The 17363-nt window shown below is 56.9% G+C and overlaps 2 protein-coding genes across 4 annotated transcripts; one reads left to right on the forward strand and one right to left on the reverse strand.

Annotated features, from left to right (window-relative positions):
* Nucleotides 1–4224: 4224 nt before the first annotated feature.
* BLOC1S3 (biogenesis of lysosomal organelles complex 1 subunit 3) lies at nt 4225–7001 on the reverse strand. 2 transcript variants are annotated; one of them, XM_065420695.1, is made up of 2 exons: nt 6922–7001; nt 4225–5253 (listed from the first exon to the last, which is right to left on the reverse strand). In XM_065420695.1, the coding sequence occupies exon 2, from the start codon at nt 5234–5236 to the stop codon at nt 4667–4669; it is 570 nt and encodes a 189-aa protein (XP_065276767.1). In that variant the 5' UTR covers nt 5237–5253; nt 6922–7001; the 3' UTR covers nt 4225–4666. The 2 variants fall into 2 exon arrangements, with proteins under 2 accessions (XP_065276767.1, XP_065276765.1); XM_065420693.1 differs by having other exon boundaries at nt 6836–6965.
* A 15-nt stretch (nt 7002–7016) lies between these two features.
* Nucleotides 7017–15406, forward strand: TRAPPC6A (trafficking protein particle complex subunit 6A). 2 transcript variants are annotated; one of them, XM_065420696.1, is made up of 6 exons: nt 7017–7101; nt 8970–9037; nt 10868–10985; nt 12067–12150; nt 13968–14061; nt 15237–15406. In XM_065420696.1, exons 1-6 carry the CDS (start codon nt 7042–7044, stop codon nt 15266–15268), a joined length of 456 nt encoding a protein of 151 aa, XP_065276768.1. In that variant the 5' UTR covers nt 7017–7041; the 3' UTR covers nt 15269–15406. The 2 variants fall into 2 exon arrangements, with proteins under 2 accessions (XP_065276768.1, XP_065276769.1); XM_065420697.1 differs by lacking the exon at nt 8970–9037.
* The last annotated feature ends 1957 nt before the right edge of the window (nt 15407–17363 follow it).

The raw sequence follows: 17363 nt of genomic DNA on the forward strand, positions 1-17363 counted from the left end.
AGCAAGTACATTTCTTCTTAAGGTAAAAGTATTAGAGAGAAAATATTAAAACCTGAACTCCACTAAGGGCTCCAGCCATTAAACAGTGTTTCAAACCCACCCCCCCGCGCTCCAGCAGCCTGGGTTTTTTCTGTGGTAACAAGTTCATAACAGCTATTAGCTCAGAACAAGCAACCCCATGAATCTGAGTCACTCTTTTATCCAGTTTGGGCTGCTGAACTTGTCCTCATGTAATGAGTGATCAGCAGACAATGCGTTTCTCCTCAGGGTGCAGCTTCAGAAGGATGGGACCAGAGGTGGGTAATTTGCATTCCCATTCTCCCACGTATTTCTTAGGAAAGCCACTCACTAGAACAGAGGTGGCCAACCTGAGCCTGAGAAGGAGCCAAAATTTACTGAGGTACATTGCCAAAGAGCCACAGTAATACATCAGCCGCTCCCCCCCCACCCTTGTTCCCAGTGCCTCCCACCCACCAGCAGCCCCACCGATCAGCGCCTCCCCCTCCCTCCCTGCACCTCCCAATCAGCTGTTTCATGGCATGCAGGAGGTCTGGGCCGGGGGAAGAGGAGCAAGGGCATGGCAAGCTCAGGGGAGGGGGCGGGAAGGGGTGGAGTGGGGGCAGGGCCTGTGGCAGAGCCAGGGGTTCAGCAGTGAGCACCCCCTGGCACATTGGAAAGTTGGCACCTGTAGCTCCAGCCCCAGAGTCGGTGCCTGTTCAAGGAGCCACTTATTAACTTCTGAAGAGCCCCATGTGGTTCCGGAGCCACAGGTTGGCTACCCCTGCACTAGAAGATTAATCTTGTCTGGCCCGTTGTTTTAAATATGTCCCCTGAAGCTCATAACGCTTCCCAGCGTTTCTGTTAGACCACAATCCCACAACACCACAAACATTTGCATTTTTAATACAACGAATTCCAAAAATACTTAAACTTCATTCAACAAGGTTTGTCCAGCATATTGCAGGTAATTGCTACATCTGTCACAGCCAAGAGCAGACTTTAACACTGCCCACACTTTTGAATGTCATATTGTAAGGCAAGTGATTCTCTCCACTACACTTATTCCCTGTGAGAGTCGCCAAGTTTTTTCTCGAACTTCATGGCTTGAGATTATTATCCTGGACAAGACAACAGCAGCAGCAACGTTTTCAAAAAATCCAACTGTGTCTCAAGTTCAGCGCCCAAACAAAATGAGCGAACCCTTCGCAATTCTCTGTGTGTCATTTCCTCACTTGTGAGCCAGGCACAGTAAATATCTCCCAGGGTCTTGTGAAGAGATATAATTTAAAGAAGCACTCAGCTACTACAATCATGGGTACCAGAGAAGAGAATAAGGAAATGAGTAATTCGGTGTTTAGTGTTTGGCTAATGAGCAGTAAATACGGAAGAGACCACTCACTGAATCGTATGCTTGCATAAAATATTGAACAATTACCCATTCAGCTAGCACCACCCAGCCAGTCCCCTGATGGAGGGAGACGTACTGTGGAAAAATACTATGTGAGTATATAGTTAAAGACGGGAATCAAAATACATAAGTACAAGGAGACAGAGACAACCTTAATTCTGGTATTTGCTAACTTTTGAGTGCATGACTTTGTCAACTGACCATTCTTTTAATGTAGTTTTTGTATGTAATCAGAGACACAAAAGATCAATTTGACCTCAGTACTTACCACCTACTTAACCCTGGTGAGACATTAACTGCAATAATAACTAGAGGGTCACACCTTGTTACTTACGCAGGCTGAGGTGTACACCCAGCTGGGCCCCTTGTCCCCAGACACTTGTCTCCCCAGTGCAAAGGTGCCAACTGAAGTGGAGGGGGCAGCTGGCTGGAGTTGGGGGCAAGGGTCTGTTGGGTGGGGTGCTGGCCAGACTGCAGGGGCAAGAGGCTTCTGGCAGCTTGATTTCCACTAAAACCAGGCCCACAGAGTGCTCATTGGGTGGGCTGGTCCACACTGGGGCGGGGGATCGATCTAGGAAACGCAACTTCAGCTACGAGAATAGCGTAGCTGAAGTCGACGTTTCCTAGATCGAACTAAGTTTACTTACTGCGGGTCCACGCAGCGCAGGCAGGCTCCCCAGTCGACAGCGCTTCCTCCTCTCGGCGAGCAGGAGTTCCGCAGTCGACGGGGGAGCGCTTCTGGGATCGATTTATCACGTCCAGATGAGACGCGATAAATCGATCCCAGAAGATCGATCTCTACCCGCCGAATCGGGCGGGTAGTGTGGACCTACCCGGTGCTGCAAGCAGAGGAAGCCCTATGGTTCCCTAAATCTAACCTCACCTCACTGCCTCATCCCTGTATGGAGTGATGCTCCCCAGCCACAAGCCTGGGGGAGGTAACTGCCTCACCCATGTGTCCAGAGCCTACAGAAACATACCGTTTAGATCAGCAGAAATCAGCCTTTTCCAGTTTTCTGATTTTCATCAAAATCAACAGGATTCTGCCATTGATACTTAGAACATTCTCTGAAGTTCCAGAGTGAACTGGAGGCAGTCTTCAAAAGTGATCATGCTACAGCCAAGCTGAATGCAAGGGCTCCCTTTGCTTGGCCAATTAGCTCTTATGTAGGCAGAAGAAAAGGGAATCTTAAGAAGGGATCTGAAGGACAAGCTGGGGCAGGGGTTGTTTGCTTTGTGTGGGGGAGCTGTTTTGAAACAGACTAGTTAAGGGAGAGCATTCCCTGCATAAGGAGTGGCGTGAGATAGGGCAAAAGTGCTTGTAGGAGAAGTGAACAAAAGGGGAAGGAGATTTGAGGCTGAGACTCCTGGGGGACAGGGGGAGCAAAATCAGTAAGTTACAAAAGCAGAGGAACAGGCAAGGACTAAGGGTGGGGTGGGGTGGGGTGGGGGGGGGGTTAAAGGTGAGCACAAGAAGCTTGAATCTCATGCAGAAAAGTGGGGAGAGCCAGCAGAGGGATTCAAGTGGGTTTGAGATGGTTAGAGTAATAGCCCAGGATGACTAAGGCACCTAGGCATCACACTACACTAATACAAGGAAATAATAATCTTAGCAGCAGAATTTTGAATTGAGGTTTGTGGTCTGGATGCGGAAATCAGTGGATGCAGTTCTCTGATCTGCATGACACAGGCCAGACTAGATGATCATAATGGGCACATCTTGCCTTAGAATCATAGACTATCAGGGTTGGAAGGGACCTCAGGAGGTCATCTAGTCCAACCCCCTGCTCAAAGCAGGACCAATCCCCAACTAAATCAAAATGAATGGCCAGGAGAACAATGTGGGTTTCAGGGATGCCATGGAGGAGGTTATAGGAGCCAAGCAGGAGATGGTGAGGGCCCAGAGGAGAGAGTGAGCAGGATGGACAGAGATAAAAGGCAAGCTGTTACAGAGGAAGCTGCAGAATGATTTAGGCACTACCTGGGTGTGTGAGGTGTGGGAAAAGTTACAGATGACACCCAAGTTGCAGGCCTGACGGCGGTGTTCTGTACAGTGACAGAGAAAGGGAAAGAGGAGACTTTGGTTGCTAGGGCCCAAATCCTCAAAGGTATTTAGGGTCCTAATTTCCATTGCAATCAATGGAAGTTAAAGAGCTTGAATACAACCGAGGATCTGGGCCTAGGATAGCAGCAAGACATCCAGGAGGCTGATACACGGGACTGGAAGGGACCTCCTGGGTCATCATGTCCAGTCTTCTGCTATTGCAGGCTACCAGGTCACATAATCAAGTGAAGCCTCTCAGTCAGGAAATCAAACCCTGTCTCCCGCATAACAGGCAGGGATACTCAGCACTATGCTAAAGGAAGGCACGACCAAGGAGGATACAGAGACAGATGGAGATGTAGGACTGGACAAGTAGGGTTGAGTCATCGGTGTAAATATGGTAATTGAAGCCAGGTGAGTGGAGGAGATGACCAAGAAAGGGTGTAGAGGGAGAAGACGAGAAGGCCAAGGACACCTCCTAGAAGTAGGTGGGAGAGAAGAAAATGGCAGAACTAGAGCTGACAGGGTATTTGTCAGCACAACTGAGCCTGTATTAGCTTCACAAATGATAAAACACCAGGGAACAGGCTGAGAAACCTTTCACTGAGAAATCACTGCTTTAAATTCTGTCCTGGGGAGGGATGACTGGAAATGACCATCTGACAACTGCTCTATGTTGGGGACATATCCACATGACAGTTAGTCCCCTTAGTAGTTTCGCTGACCAGATGGGGCATGGAGACGCTTCAGAAAAAAGAACCCACACATTCCATGCTTAGAGCTGTTTACTTACATCAGCTACAGGACAGGCACTGTCCTTGGCCTTCAGACACGTGCTGGTCATACTACTCTGAAAGTGTTACCCTAAAGCACAGACCTTACAGTGCATCCACTGCACTTATTTCTTGGGATTAGCTCCAGCCACATGAGAATGTTAACAGCAGTTCTCTTAAGCAGCAGTTGCATGAGACCTTTGTGCATGCTGGGAGCGGTGTTCCCTGAGACCTTGGGCATTAATTCGCTTGGGACTAGCTGGGCAGTATTGTCATCATCAAAACTACAAAGACCCTTCAGGGCTAGAGCAGTTCCATTTGATATTCCACATCCCCTCCTTGTGACAAGCCAGTACCCATCAGTAACCAACCAGCCCAGCACACCAAGCTGCCAACAGAGCGGGGTAGCTCAGGTCCCCTAGTTCCAAGAGAAGGGGTAGGTTATGCAGAAGGCAGCTCCATCTGGATATCAGGCAGCAGGTTGCAGCTGGTGACGATGTCCATCTTGTCAGCCACGGCTTGCAAGTCATCCAGAACGAGGCGGATGTTGTGCGAGGCGTTGATGATGCCGCTCTGCGAGTTGCTGAGCTGTGCAGTGATGGTGCCGAGTTCCTTGGTGGCCATCTGATACACCTGCTTGATGGTGCTGCTGACATCGTAGTACAAGCGGGCATTGCTCTCAATCAGCTTCTGCTGCAGCAAGGTGCTGTAGCGCCCCTGGTGCTGGATACGAAGGGCAGGTTTCTCTTCTATTCCCATAGGAGACCTTGGCTCCTCCTTCCTGATGACAATCAGGGGAGGCAGGTCCAGGTCGACTAGCTTAGACTTGACTTTGTGCCCACTTGGGCTCCCTTCGTCTTCGTCATCTGTCTCAGATGCTTCCCCGAGGACTTTCACACCAGAGAGGCTGGGAAAGGAGGCCTGGGGAACGGACGGCAGATAAACTTCTTCATCGGAATCAGTCTCAGATGCTTCCCCTTGAACCACTGCTTTGTTTTGGGGTGCTGCCATCCTTGGGCTTCAGCCACCTAAAGAAACAAAAGCAGGTCAGTCACAGCAAGAGAGGGGAAACTGAGACAATGGAGAAGAGCCTCAGACAGCTCGGAAGGTCGATGGGTCCCAGGAGCCCGGAAGAAGCTGGCAAGTGGTTGTGAAGTTCCAGGGGGGAGCAGTTAGGTGGGCCGTTAGCTGAAGTGCTACGTGCCAGCAACAACCAGCCCAACAGCCGCTGGATGGCAGGTACCCAGCCAGGAGAGAGGCGGTGAATGACCACAAGTGGAGGGCAACACAGTAACAGGATAGGGAGACCACCAGTCCATGCCATGACGGACATCAGCACAGGACAGAATATGGCCATGGGCAAAGTCCCGGAAGCCTGTCATTCATCTCTCAGGGAAACCCCCCATACACTCCCCACAGACATCCCTCCCACCTCTGCTCCAGAGCCTCCTCCCCAGCCCCTCTCCCAGAAAGCACCCTGCTCCCCCTACAGTCCCCTACCCCAACCCTCCCAACCCAGCCCCCTACTCCCCCACCTCTATCCCAGAGCACCCCTGCTTCCCCAGAGTGCCCCCACACTTCCCCACATCCTCAGAGCATCCCCACTCATCCCACCTCTCCCGCAAGAGCATCTCCATTCCCCCCAGAGCGCCCCCAACTCCCCTCCCCCAGAGTCCCCCAATCATCCCACCCATCCCCCTAGAGCGCCCCCCACTCCCTTCCCCCCAGAGAGCCTCTGCTCCCTCTCCCCGAGCGCCCCCCAGAACCCCCCACTCATTACACCCATACCCGTAGAGCGCCCCCCACTCCCTTCCCCCCAGAGCTCCCCACTCGCCCCCCAGAGCGCCCCCATTCCCCTCCCCCCGAGAGCCTCTGCTCCCTCTCCCCGAGCGCCCCCCAGAACCCCCCACTCATCCCACCCATACCCGTAGAGCGCCCCCCACTCCCGTCCCCCCAGAGCTCCCCACTCGCCCCCCAGAGCGCCCCCATTCCCCTCCCCCCGAGAGCCTCTGCTCCCTCTCCCCGAGCACCCCCCAGAACCCCCCACTCATCCCACCCATACCCGTAGAGCGCCCCCCACTCCCTTCCCCCCAGAGCTCCCCACTCGCCCCCCAGAGCGCCCCCATTCCCCTCCCCCCGAGAGCCTCTGCTCCCTCTCCCCAAGCACCCCCCAGAACCCCCCACTCATCCCACCCATCCCCCTAGAGCGCCCCCCACTCCCTTCCCCCCAGAGCTCCCCACTCGCCCCCCAGAGCGCCCCCATTCCCCTCCCCCCGAGAGCCTCTGCTCCCTCTCCCCGAGCGCCCCCCAGAACCCCCCACTCATCCCACCCATACCCGTAGAGCGCCCCCCACTCCCTTCCCCCCAGAGCTCCCCACTCGCCCCCCAGAGCGCCCCCATTCCCCTCCCCCCGAGAGCCTCTGCTCCCTCTCCCCGAGCGCCCCCCAGAACCCCCCACTCATCCCACCCATCCCCCTAGAGCGCCCCCCACTCCCTTCCCCCCAGAGCTCCCCACTCGCCCCCCAGAGCGCCCCCATTCCCCTCCCCCCGAGAGCCTCTGCTCCCTCTCCCCGAGCGCCCCCCAGAGCCCCCTAGAGTCCCCGTGCTCACCCAGAGTCCCCCCCTTCCTCAGGTCCCTCAAACAGCCCCCACAGTCCGAGCCACCAGCCCCGCCCCCACCCGCTTCTCTTCGCTACCCGCTATCGCGGAGGCGGAACAAGAACGGCACGGACGGAGTCCAGGTCACATGATCCCGTAGCAGGCAGGTCACATGATCAGTCACATGGTGTCCGATCCCGGAAGTCGCGACTCCGGCCATGGCTGACTCGCCGCTGTTCCAGGCGCTGCACATGGAGATGGCGCATGCGCTGTGTGCGGTGAGGGGAGGGGGGTGAGAGGGAGCGCCGAGCCGGGGACAAGGCTCTGGGTCGGGCGGCGAGTCGCTGGCTGCGGGCGGGGTGCGCTGCCGAGGGGCGGGGCTCTGTGCCAGAGGCTGGGTGCAGTGCGGGGCGGGGCTCTGTGCCAGAGACTGGGTGCAGTGCGGGGCGGGGCTCTGTGCTGGGGGCGGGGCTCTGTGCCAGAGGCTGGGTGCAGTGCGGGGCGGGGCTCTGTGCTGGGGGCGGGGCTCTGTGCCAGAGACTGGGTGCACTGCGGGGCGGGGCTCTGTGCTGGGGGCGGGGCTCTGTGCCAGAGGCTGGGTGCAGTGCGGGGCGGGGCTCTGTGCTGGGGGCGGGGCTCTGTGCCAGAGACTGGGTGCACTGCGGGGCGGGGCTCTGTGCTGCGGGCGGGGCTCTGTGCCAGAGGCTGGGTGCAGTGCGGGGCGGGGCTCTGTGCTGGGGGCGGGGCTCTGTGCCAGAGACTGGGTGCAGTGCGGGGCGGGGCTCTGTGCTGGGGGCGGGGCTCTGTGCCAGAGACTGGGTGCAGTGCGGGGCGGGGCTCTGTGCTGGGGGCGGGGCTCTGTGCCAGAGACTGGGTGCACTGCGGGGCGGGGCTCTGTGCTGCGGGCGGGGCTCTGTGCCAGAGACTGGGTGCAGTGCGGGGCGGGGCTCTGTGCCAGAGGCTGGGTGCAGTGCGGGGCGGGGCTCTGTGCCAGAGGCTGGGTGCGGTTCTCTGGCCTGTGCTATATGGGAGGTCACACTACATTAGGGTGACCAGATCACCACACTAAAATATCGGGACACATTGGGGTGCCATCAGCCCCGCCCACAGTCCACCCCCACTCGGCCCCAGGTCCCGCCCCCTCCCCACTCGGCCCCAGGTCCCGTGCGGCCCCCCCACTGCGCCCTTCCTCATCCCCCGGCCTGCTGCTGGTTTGCTGCATCCCTCAGTCCCCAACCCACCGCTCGCCTCCCCGCCCGCTTGCCTGCCCACCGCTCGCCTCTTCACCCCCCCACCAGCCACTCACCCCTACGGCGCCGACTTCCCTTCTGTCGGGTGGGTGCTTGCTCACCCTCCGCCTCTTCCTTCCCCTGCACTGCCCTTGCTCCGCCACCATTCCACTCCCTTTCCCCAAGTCCCCGCCCCTGCCCTGCCTCTTCTCCGCCTCCTCCCCTGAGCTCGCCACATACCCGCTCCTCCCCCCTCTCTCCTGGAAAGCGCTAAGCGCCGCCAAACAGCTGTTAGGTGGCAGGAAGCGCTGCAGGGGGGGAGGAGGGGGAGCGTGGCTGCAATTTTTCCCCATGGGTGCTCCACGGGGTCAGCGCTTCCCTCCGTTCGCCTCCTTACCTGAATATCGGGACAAATGGCGTCCCAATCATACATTGATCGGGACGTAGGACAAAGGGTTAAATATTGGAACAACATCTGGTCACCCTACACTACATGATCACATTCACAATGGTCCCTTCTGGCCTTGGAGTCAACAAATCGATGAAACTTCAGAGTGAGCATCAGGTTCCCCTACCCCACCTCAACCCAACCCAACCCACCATACCCCACTCTTCAGCGTCAACTTCACAATGTTACATCCGAAGAAGTGAGGTTTTTACCCACGAAAGCTTAATCAGTTAGTCTTTAAGGTGCCACCAGACTCCTTGTTGTTTTTGTAGATACAGACTAACACGGCTACCCCCTGATACTTAACTTCACAATGCTGCATCTTGCCCTGATGCTCCCAGGTCAGAGACCTTCTCCCACCCTTCTGAAGCCATGGAGGGGCTGCTAGGCGAGGCTAATTCCAGCGCCAGACAAATGTCTCACGTGCACTGACTCCATTCTGAGCCTTTTCATCTGTGGTGTTTGACAGGAACAGGAGAAAGGTCTCGGTGCCCTGGAGGGAGTGGGTTTCCGAGTGGGCCAAGGACTCTCGGAGAGGTGAGTGCAGAGTACCAGAGCACAGGCGGGGTGGGGTGGGAGATTCATGGAGTGACGGTGGAGGAGGAAGTTTAACACGGACGACAGATCGGCAGGAGCAGCTCCCAGTACATAGCGGTCCCTGTGAACTGGGAGTGAATCAGAGTCTGAAATGGAGCCCGATGAGCACCAGGGAGGGAAGGCCCCAGGAGCAGTGGCGTAGCCAGCTTCTAAGAGGAGGGGGAGCAAACATAAAAAAGGCGCCCCCCCTTGGCTCCTCCTCTGGCCACGCCCCCCTTGGCTGGCTCCTCCTCCGGCCGCTCCACGCCCCGCCCTTGGCTGGCTCCTCCGGCTGCACCGCCCCTCCACGCCCCATGGCTCCTCCAGCCCTGCCGTGCCACCCCCGCAGCCCCCCCCCTCGCTCCTCTGGCCGCGGCTGCCGGCCGCCATGCTCCGCCCCCCCACTCCTCCGGCCGCGCCCGCCGTCCCCCCATGGCTGCCGGCCGCCACCCTGCGCCCCCCCTGCTCCTCCGGCTGCGGCAGCCGGCCGCGCTGCGGGCCGCATGCTGCGCCTCCCCCCGCTCCTCCGGCCGCACACCCGCCGCCCACCCAAACCACATTTGTTCATCAGACACCCACACAAACCTTCTATGTTGCTCTCTCAGCCTAGAACTGAGATACTGTGTATACCAGCCAATCAATACAATTCAGAGTAAGGATGAGGTCAGTCTGTGATGGCTGGAGCCAGATTGAGAGTTTTTTTTAGCTCTTGGATTTCAGTTTGGCCCATGATACAGGTAGGGGTCAGAGATGAAACATGGAATGGATCCCCCCCCGCTCCTCCGGCCGCGTCCCCGCCGCCCACCCATGGCTGCCGGCCACGCTGCGGCCTGCGGGCGGCCAGCCTGCGCCCCCCCCCCCCCGCTCCTCCGGCCGCAGCTTTGGGCCGCATGCCGCGCCCCCCTGCTCCTCCGGCCGCGCGCCCACCCATGGCTGCCGGCTGCGCTGCGGGCGGCCAGCCTGTGCCCCCCCTCGCTCCTCCAGCCGCCTTTGGAAAGGCGCCGCTTTTGGCAAATTTGCTGAGGGGAAGCGGCTGCTTCCCCTGCACCCCGCTAGCTACGCTACTGCCCAGGAGGGGCCGGGACATGGCAGGCGTCCTGAAGCTGGATTCACTTCTAATTTTGGCACCGTTTGCTCTGGGCTCCCCTTGCTTGGGCTGTCTGCCCTCCTGCAGTTCCTCCTGCCCACTGGGCAGCAGAGTGAGGTGGTGAGTCTGTTGGCTTAGCTGATGGGCAGAGTTTTGGATGTTGGGCTAGGCCGGGGTGGCTGATTCCATGGGGGATGTGTCCTAAAACCATGAGAGAGAGAGAGAGCACAAAGGAAGCGCATTTGTGATTTAAGAGCCTGAAGCTCATTGACTCAAATAGACACAGAAATTGAATGATATTTAGGCTCCTAAGCGACTTCGTTGTTTTTGAAAATGTTTAGCCCTTCTGTTTCCATGCTGTTGAGCTGTTAAGTGAAAAGCACTTCCAAACGCCGGAGTGGCTTCAATCCCCCTTGCATGTGCTGAAGGGGCTCCCAGCTCCCTTCCCGGGCAGGGCTCCAAGCCCAGGCCTGAGTAAATCCAACTTCCCTTCTGATACATCTAGTGCTTAATCTCTTTTGACAAGATAGAAGGGAAACAGGAAATGATGGAGCTAGAGCCCCGGGCAGTCTGCCAATGATCCTGTCAGCATTGCTCTGACAGGTGACTCAGCTCCGGGTTTTCTCTAGTCCCGCTGCCTGATACTGTAGGACCCATTCAAAGAGACAATTACCAAACTCTGCGATTTCCCCCTTCTGCTGAAGGTTGACAAAGGAGACTCCGTCATTCAAGGATGAGCTGGACGCCCTGAAATTCCTCTGCAAGGATCTGTGGATAACCGTCTTCAAGAAGCAGGTGGATAATCTGCGCACCAACCATCAGGTAAGAGCTGCGAGGCTTTCCCCTGCTCCCAGGATGACTGGATGCTCTCCCACAGTTTTGTCTTGGCCTTTGCAGGCTCCTCCTTAGGAGGGGAGGATAGCTCAGTGGTTTGAGCATTGGCTTGCTAAACCCAGGGTTGTGAGTTCAATCCTTGAGGGAGCCATTTAGGGTTCTGGGGCAAAAAACAAACAAACAAACAAAAATTGGGGATTGGTCCTGCTTTGAGCAGGCGGTTGGACTAGATGACCTCCTGAGGTCCCTTCCAACCTTGATAGTCTATGATTTTATCTCAGTGTCCCTGCTGCACAATGCAGACGGGTGAGAAGAGAAGCATTCATTCTCCCCAAAGTACTTCTTGCTCCATAGCTTATTCCAAGAGGAGGGTGGAGAAGGACTAGGCTGCTGCCCCAGGTAGTATCAAGAGGCCTGAGCAAACATTTGAGTCTGGCATTGTGGCTCAGGGGTGTGTGGCACAAGCGCAGCCTTATTTCCAGGAGAACAGAGCTCCTCAGCTGAGGACCCTCCAGTAAGAATGCCCAGCCCCAGAGTTCCACCCTATTGTCCCCATTGTCCTGGGGAGAGAGGTGGTCACTGAGGTTGGCAGGTCCTAGCCCATTAGAGCTCAGAGATTAATACAAAGACCATGAAATGTATCCAGAACTGGACCAGAGTGTTCTGGGAGTCCTGTGCCTGTCCCTGCTCTGGAACTGACCTGACTTAGATTCCGAGGTGCCATTGGCAGATCAGGGGTCCCTCTGAAGGCTGCGTCAGAGACAGCGAGTGCACTGACCAAGGGGCAGCTGGAGTGCTCCCCCCGCAGAGCAGCCCTGGGGTCATTTAGTGCCCTTCCTGCTGTGCTAGGATCGGGGGCTTGGCATTGCGTGAGCCTGTGGCAGTCAGTGATGGATTTCTAGGCGATTGCTGGTGGTCTCATGTGCTGCGCAGGGGGCACCCTGGGACATGCTGCTCACACAGTCTGACTCTTGGTTTCATTTCTAACGGGCCTAGTATTTGCGGCTCTGAGGCCCAGCCATCTTGACTTATTTTGACTCCCAAACCCACAGATCTCTCATTCCCACAGGGAACCTACATGCTGCAAGACAATCAATTCCTCCTCCTAAGCCAGCTGTCCAATGGGAAGCAGTACCTGGAGGAGGCACCCAAGGTAAGCCCAACGGGGGGACATCCTCCAGTAAAAGCACCTCCTCCTTGTTTGTCAGGGCCGCAGGAAAGGCTGCACTGTGACCTCTGTCATCACGGCTAAAACCCTCTTCAGTGTTCAGATCCCCCATATAAAACCCAACAGATTAAATTCCTCCAAAGCAGTCGTGGACATGCTGTATGTTGGCTCTTGCCATAGCAAGCCAGGCTGGAAGCGGAATCCGAACCAGGTAGGCCTTGTGGCTGCTTTCCCCCTGTGACTGACTGCCCCTCTCAAGCTCAGAGAGCCCATATTAGGTTATAAGATCTTTGGGGCAGGGACCAGGCCTTTCTACCTCATCTGGGGGGCCACAGCATACCTTGGATGTTCTAAAATAATAAACACAGCTGCATGGACTCTGACCTGGCCTGCTTTCCTGTGCTCTGGGTTCCAGGTCCTCTGGTGAAGTCCATCACTGTTGTCCTTTGAACTTGGAGCTCGTGTAACTCTTCAAAGCCCATATAAGAGCTAATGGGATGCTCGGATGCATTAATGGCATGGGTGGCGTGTGAACCGCCCATTGGGGCCGGCTATCCCCCAGCCACTCCCCTTCTGCCTGAGGCCCTGCCCCATCCCCGCCAGAGCCTAGAGCAACCCCACCACGGCCACTGGCTCCCCAGGCCACCTGAGCGCCCCCAATCCCGGAACGCCGAACAGGCAGTCCCCAGCCCCAGAGCGCCGGGCGGGCGGGCGGCCCCAGCGGCCCCCAGCCCCGAAGTGCCAGGCGGGCGGCCCCCAGCCCCGATGCGCTGGGCGGTGCGAGCACTGGCCCCAGTCGCCCCGAGTCCCAGCCACAGGCTGGCCCGTCCCCACCCGAGCCACGGGGGAAGAGCGGGAACTGGAAGCAGGCAGGAGAAGGTCTGGGGACGAAGCATGGGCAGGGCCACGCTGGGCTGTTTGGGGAGGCTCAGCCTCCTCTGGCCTGTTATACCCGCCGCCCATGGTTAACGGGAGTAGTGAGTAGGAGCAGGAGGGTGATTTTCCCTCTGTAGAACATTGATGAGACCAGTACTGAGATACTGCCTCCAATTCTGGGGTCCACGTTTTAAAAAGGATGTTGGAAAAATTGGAGCGGGTGCAGAGAAGAGCTACCAGAATGACCGGGGAGAAACTAAAGAGTTCAGTCTCTTTAGTTTATCCAAAAGACAGTTACATGTGGAGGAGATTTCTGGTTTTTTTATCTAGCCAAGTGAGTTAGAACAAGTTCCAGTTACTGGAAGCTGAAATTAGATAAACTCAGAGTAGGAATAACAAATTTTTAACAGTCAGAGTAACTAACCACTGGGAGAATTCACCTAAGGGTGGTGCGGATTCTCCACCACTTGGAGTCTTTAAATTAAAATGGGACATCTTACAAAGAGATGCTGTTCTCAGCCCTAAGTTACGGGCTTGATGCAGGAATCGGTGGGGGAGGTTATCTGGCCTGTGTTATGTAAGAGATCCAAGCGGATGATCATAACTGTTATTTCTGGTCTTACAATGTATGGGTGAAATCCTGGGCCCACTGAAGTCAATGGTAGAACCCCCACTGAGTTGGGCAAGCCCGGATTTCACCAGAGGAGTCCATGACTGTGAGGATAATTCCCTAATTCCTGAGGTCCCTTCCGACCCTGATATTCTATGATTCTATTGGTTAGCCACTGGGGCAGTCTGCACATAGAGAGAGTCACTCCCAGTCTAGCTAGTGAGTCCTAGCTCGATCCCCCTCTACCTAGGGCAAGTACTGCTGCTCCAGAATGCCCCCCAGGGGAGAACTGACCGGCTCTCTGCCTTTCCTGTAGTTTCTCGCCTTTACATGTGGCCTTGTGAAAGGAGCTCTCTCCAACCTGGGCTTTGACAGCACTGTGACTGCCGAGGTGCCAGTGATGCCGTCCAGTAAGTAGTTAGTCTCTGCGTGGGGAGAGGGAACTGAGATCCAGTAGGACGCAAGCCAGGGCACCTTAGGATATACCCCTCCCCCATCCCTGCTCTAGGGAAGAAGGGGGTGCCCCCAGCGAGCACCCTGCTCCCTACTTCCCTGCCTGTCAGAGCCCTGGGGAGCCTGGGTTGCAGTGTGATGTGCTGGGCATTGCCCAGATGTTCCAGCCAGCTGATGTCTGTTCTGTGGCCCTGAGTGGAACAAGGGAGACAGAAGGTCTGAGTCCAGTTCTTGGTAACGGGGTAGCCCTTGTCACAAAGCTATCGTCACCTGGCTCCCCTGGCCGGTGGCCTCTGGAGAGGGGGCCAGGATGGAGCGGGCCAGGCAGGTTGAACTCCTCTCTTGGAGAAGCCCTAGAGGCTGAGGCACGTGGAGGAAGGTGCCCTGCTGCCGCCTGTGTAGTACAGGAGGGTGTGCCAGAGGGGCCAACCTTCTCCCTGCCCAATATTCACTTCTGAAAGGGACCCCTCCTAGCTAGCGCTCAGTGAAGAGGTGTCTGGGAATGTGTCCAGGGAAAAAGAGCCCCAGGGAGTCGGATGTGGGCTCTTGGTTCAGTATTTGGTGGGGTTGCATGGATGAAGCCAGGACAGTGATTTCCCAGGCAGAGGTTTCTCAGCCATGAGATCTCTCTAACCCAGCCCCTTTCCATGGTCATAGGCGCCTTCTGCTCCCGCCGGTGGGCGCTCGACCCTCCTCTACCCCCCAGCCCCGCCCTGACTCCACCCCTTCCATGAGGCCCTGCCCCGCCCCCATTCCAAGTCCCTGCCCCAACTCCGCCCCCTCCCTTCTTCCCCAAATCCCCACCCCGGCCCCTCCTCTTCCCCGCCACGTTCCCGCTCCTCCCCCCACCCCAAAGCGGCCAAACAGCTGTTTGGCGGCGGCCAGGCGGGAAGCGCTGCGAGGTAGGCGGAGGAGCGGGGACGCAGCACGCTCAGGGGAGGAGGAGTTGGGCCGTGGGGGAGCTTGGCTGCCAGTGGGTGCAGAGCACCCACTAATTTTTCCCCGTGGGTGCACCAGCCCCGGAGCACCCACGGAGTCAGCGCCTATGGCCATGGCAGCATTTCCCTTTTTCTGTGTCCTCCCCTTCGCGAAGGGCCTGCATTGCACGCTCAGTGCTTTCTCTTTCTGCCAGGTAAATTTCAAGTGGTGATTCAGAAATCCTGACCAGGTGCTGGCGGCTGGGAACGGGTAGAAGAGAGGCAGTGGAGCAGGCTGCAGCCCTGTTTCAGCGGAGCTGGTTTCTGCTTTCTGGGTACCAGGATGTCATAGGTTTGCAATAAAGTGTTTTTGATTTCCCTTCGTCTATGCTGCTCTCCCGGGTAACCAGTCAGCTTCCGTCAGATGTGGGGCTGGCCTGGCAGCCTAATGCTGGTGTTCCAGTCCTACCCCATGGGAGTGAATAAGCTCAAGCTAGTGGGGTGTGAAGAATATCCCTCCCTGTCAGACATGCAGTAGCAGAAAAGTGGTGGCTGTGACCTGAGGCTTTGGGAGTGATTCTCAGGTCTCTGGGTGAGCAGGGAGTCATAGATTCTAGGACTGGAAGGGACCTCGAGAGGTCATCGAGTCCAGTCCCCTGCCCGCATGGCAGGACCAAATACTGTCTAGACCATCCCTGATAGACATTTATCTAACCTACTCTTAAATATCTCCAGAGATGGAGATTCCACAACCTCCCTAGGCAATTTATTCCAGTGTTTAACCACCCTGACAGTTAGGAACTTTTTCCTAATGTCCAACCTAAACCTCCCTTGCTGCAGTTTAAGCCCATTGCTTCTTATTCTATCCTTAGAGGCTAAGATGAACAAGTTTTCTCCCTCCTCCTTATGACACACTTTCAGATACCTGAAAACTGCTATCATGTCCCCTCTCAGTCTTCTCTTTTCCAAACTAAACAAACCCAATTCTTTCAGCCTTCCTTCATAGGTCATGTTCTCAAGACCTTTAATCATTCTTGTTGCTCTTCTCTGGACCCTCTCCAATTTCTCCACATCTTTCTTGAAATGCGGTGCCCAGAACTGGACACAATATTCCAGTTGAGGCCTAACCAGGGCAGAGTAGAGCGGAAGAATGACTTCTCGTGTCTTGCTCACAACACACCTGTTGGAGGAAAGATGGAACCATTAGTTTCTTTGTGATAGTGGGAGTGGCTCCATGATCAGGGGTTTGGCTCTTGCAGCCTGTGAGTTCTTGCTGGCCTTTGATTCTTGCTGCTTGCAGCCTGTGGGAGGGAGAGGGGCACAGAAAAATAGTGGGTGCCCAGCACCCACCAGAGCTGTTCGGTGGTGTCACAGATCAGCTGTTTGGGAAGCGCTTGGGGGAGGACGGAGAGCAGCAGGCAGGCGGGGGCCTCGGGGAAGGGGTTGGAGTGGAGACAGGAAGAGGCGGAGTGAGGGCGGGGCCTCAGGGAAGGGGTTGGAGTGGAGACAGGAAGAGGCGGAGTGAGGGCGGGGCCTCAGGGAAGGGGTTGGAGTGGAGACAGGAAGAGGCGGAGTGAGGGCGGGGCCTCGGGGAAGGGGTTGGAGTGGAGACAGGAAGAGGCGGAGTGAGGGCGGGGCCTCGGGGAAGAGGTTGGAGTGGAGACAGGAAGAGGCGGAGTGAGGGCGGGGCCTCGGGGAAGGGGTTGGAGTGGAGACAGGAAGAGGCGGAGTGAGGGCGGGGCCTCGGGGAAGGGGTTGGAGTGGAGACAGGAAGAGGCGGAGTGAGGGCGGGGCCTCGGGGAAGGGGGCAGAGCAGGGGTGGGAAGAGGCAGAGCAGGGGGGGGAGAAGAGTCAGAACAAAGGCGGGGCCTCAGGGGAAGGGCCGGAGTGGAGGCGGGACCTCGGGGCGGACTGGGGGGTGAAGTGCCCCCGAGGGAAAATAAGTCAGTGCCTCTGCTCCAGGCCCAGCAATCAGGGCTCCAATTCACATGGAGTATGGCATGTAGGGACTGCAGCACCAGTGTAGCGAGAGTGAAAGGCAGCCCTAAGTACCCTTGTCAGACGCCAGTGGCGGCCCTGGGCTCTCCCGCTGCTCCTTGTAGGGGAAATACCTTACGTGTGTTCTCTCTGGAGCTCTCTGCTGGGACAGCTTGTCAGCATCTGCCGGCCCTGAATGGTGGAGGTCCGTGTGTGTGCACAGTGGGCACCGGCCGACACAGGCAGCTCGGCCAGGTGCCAAGCATGGCCACAGCCCCAGATAATTCCCAGTCCTAGGTGCTGCCTCTTGCCTGATTCCTCCGCTGACACAACCTAGCCTCAGTGATGCCACACTTCCAGTGAGG

The sequence above is a fragment of the Emys orbicularis genome, chromosome 21 (genome assembly GCF_028017835.1).
Source record: "Emys orbicularis isolate rEmyOrb1 chromosome 21, rEmyOrb1.hap1, whole genome shotgun sequence".
Lineage (NCBI taxonomy): Eukaryota > Metazoa > Chordata > Testudines > Emydidae > Emys > Emys orbicularis.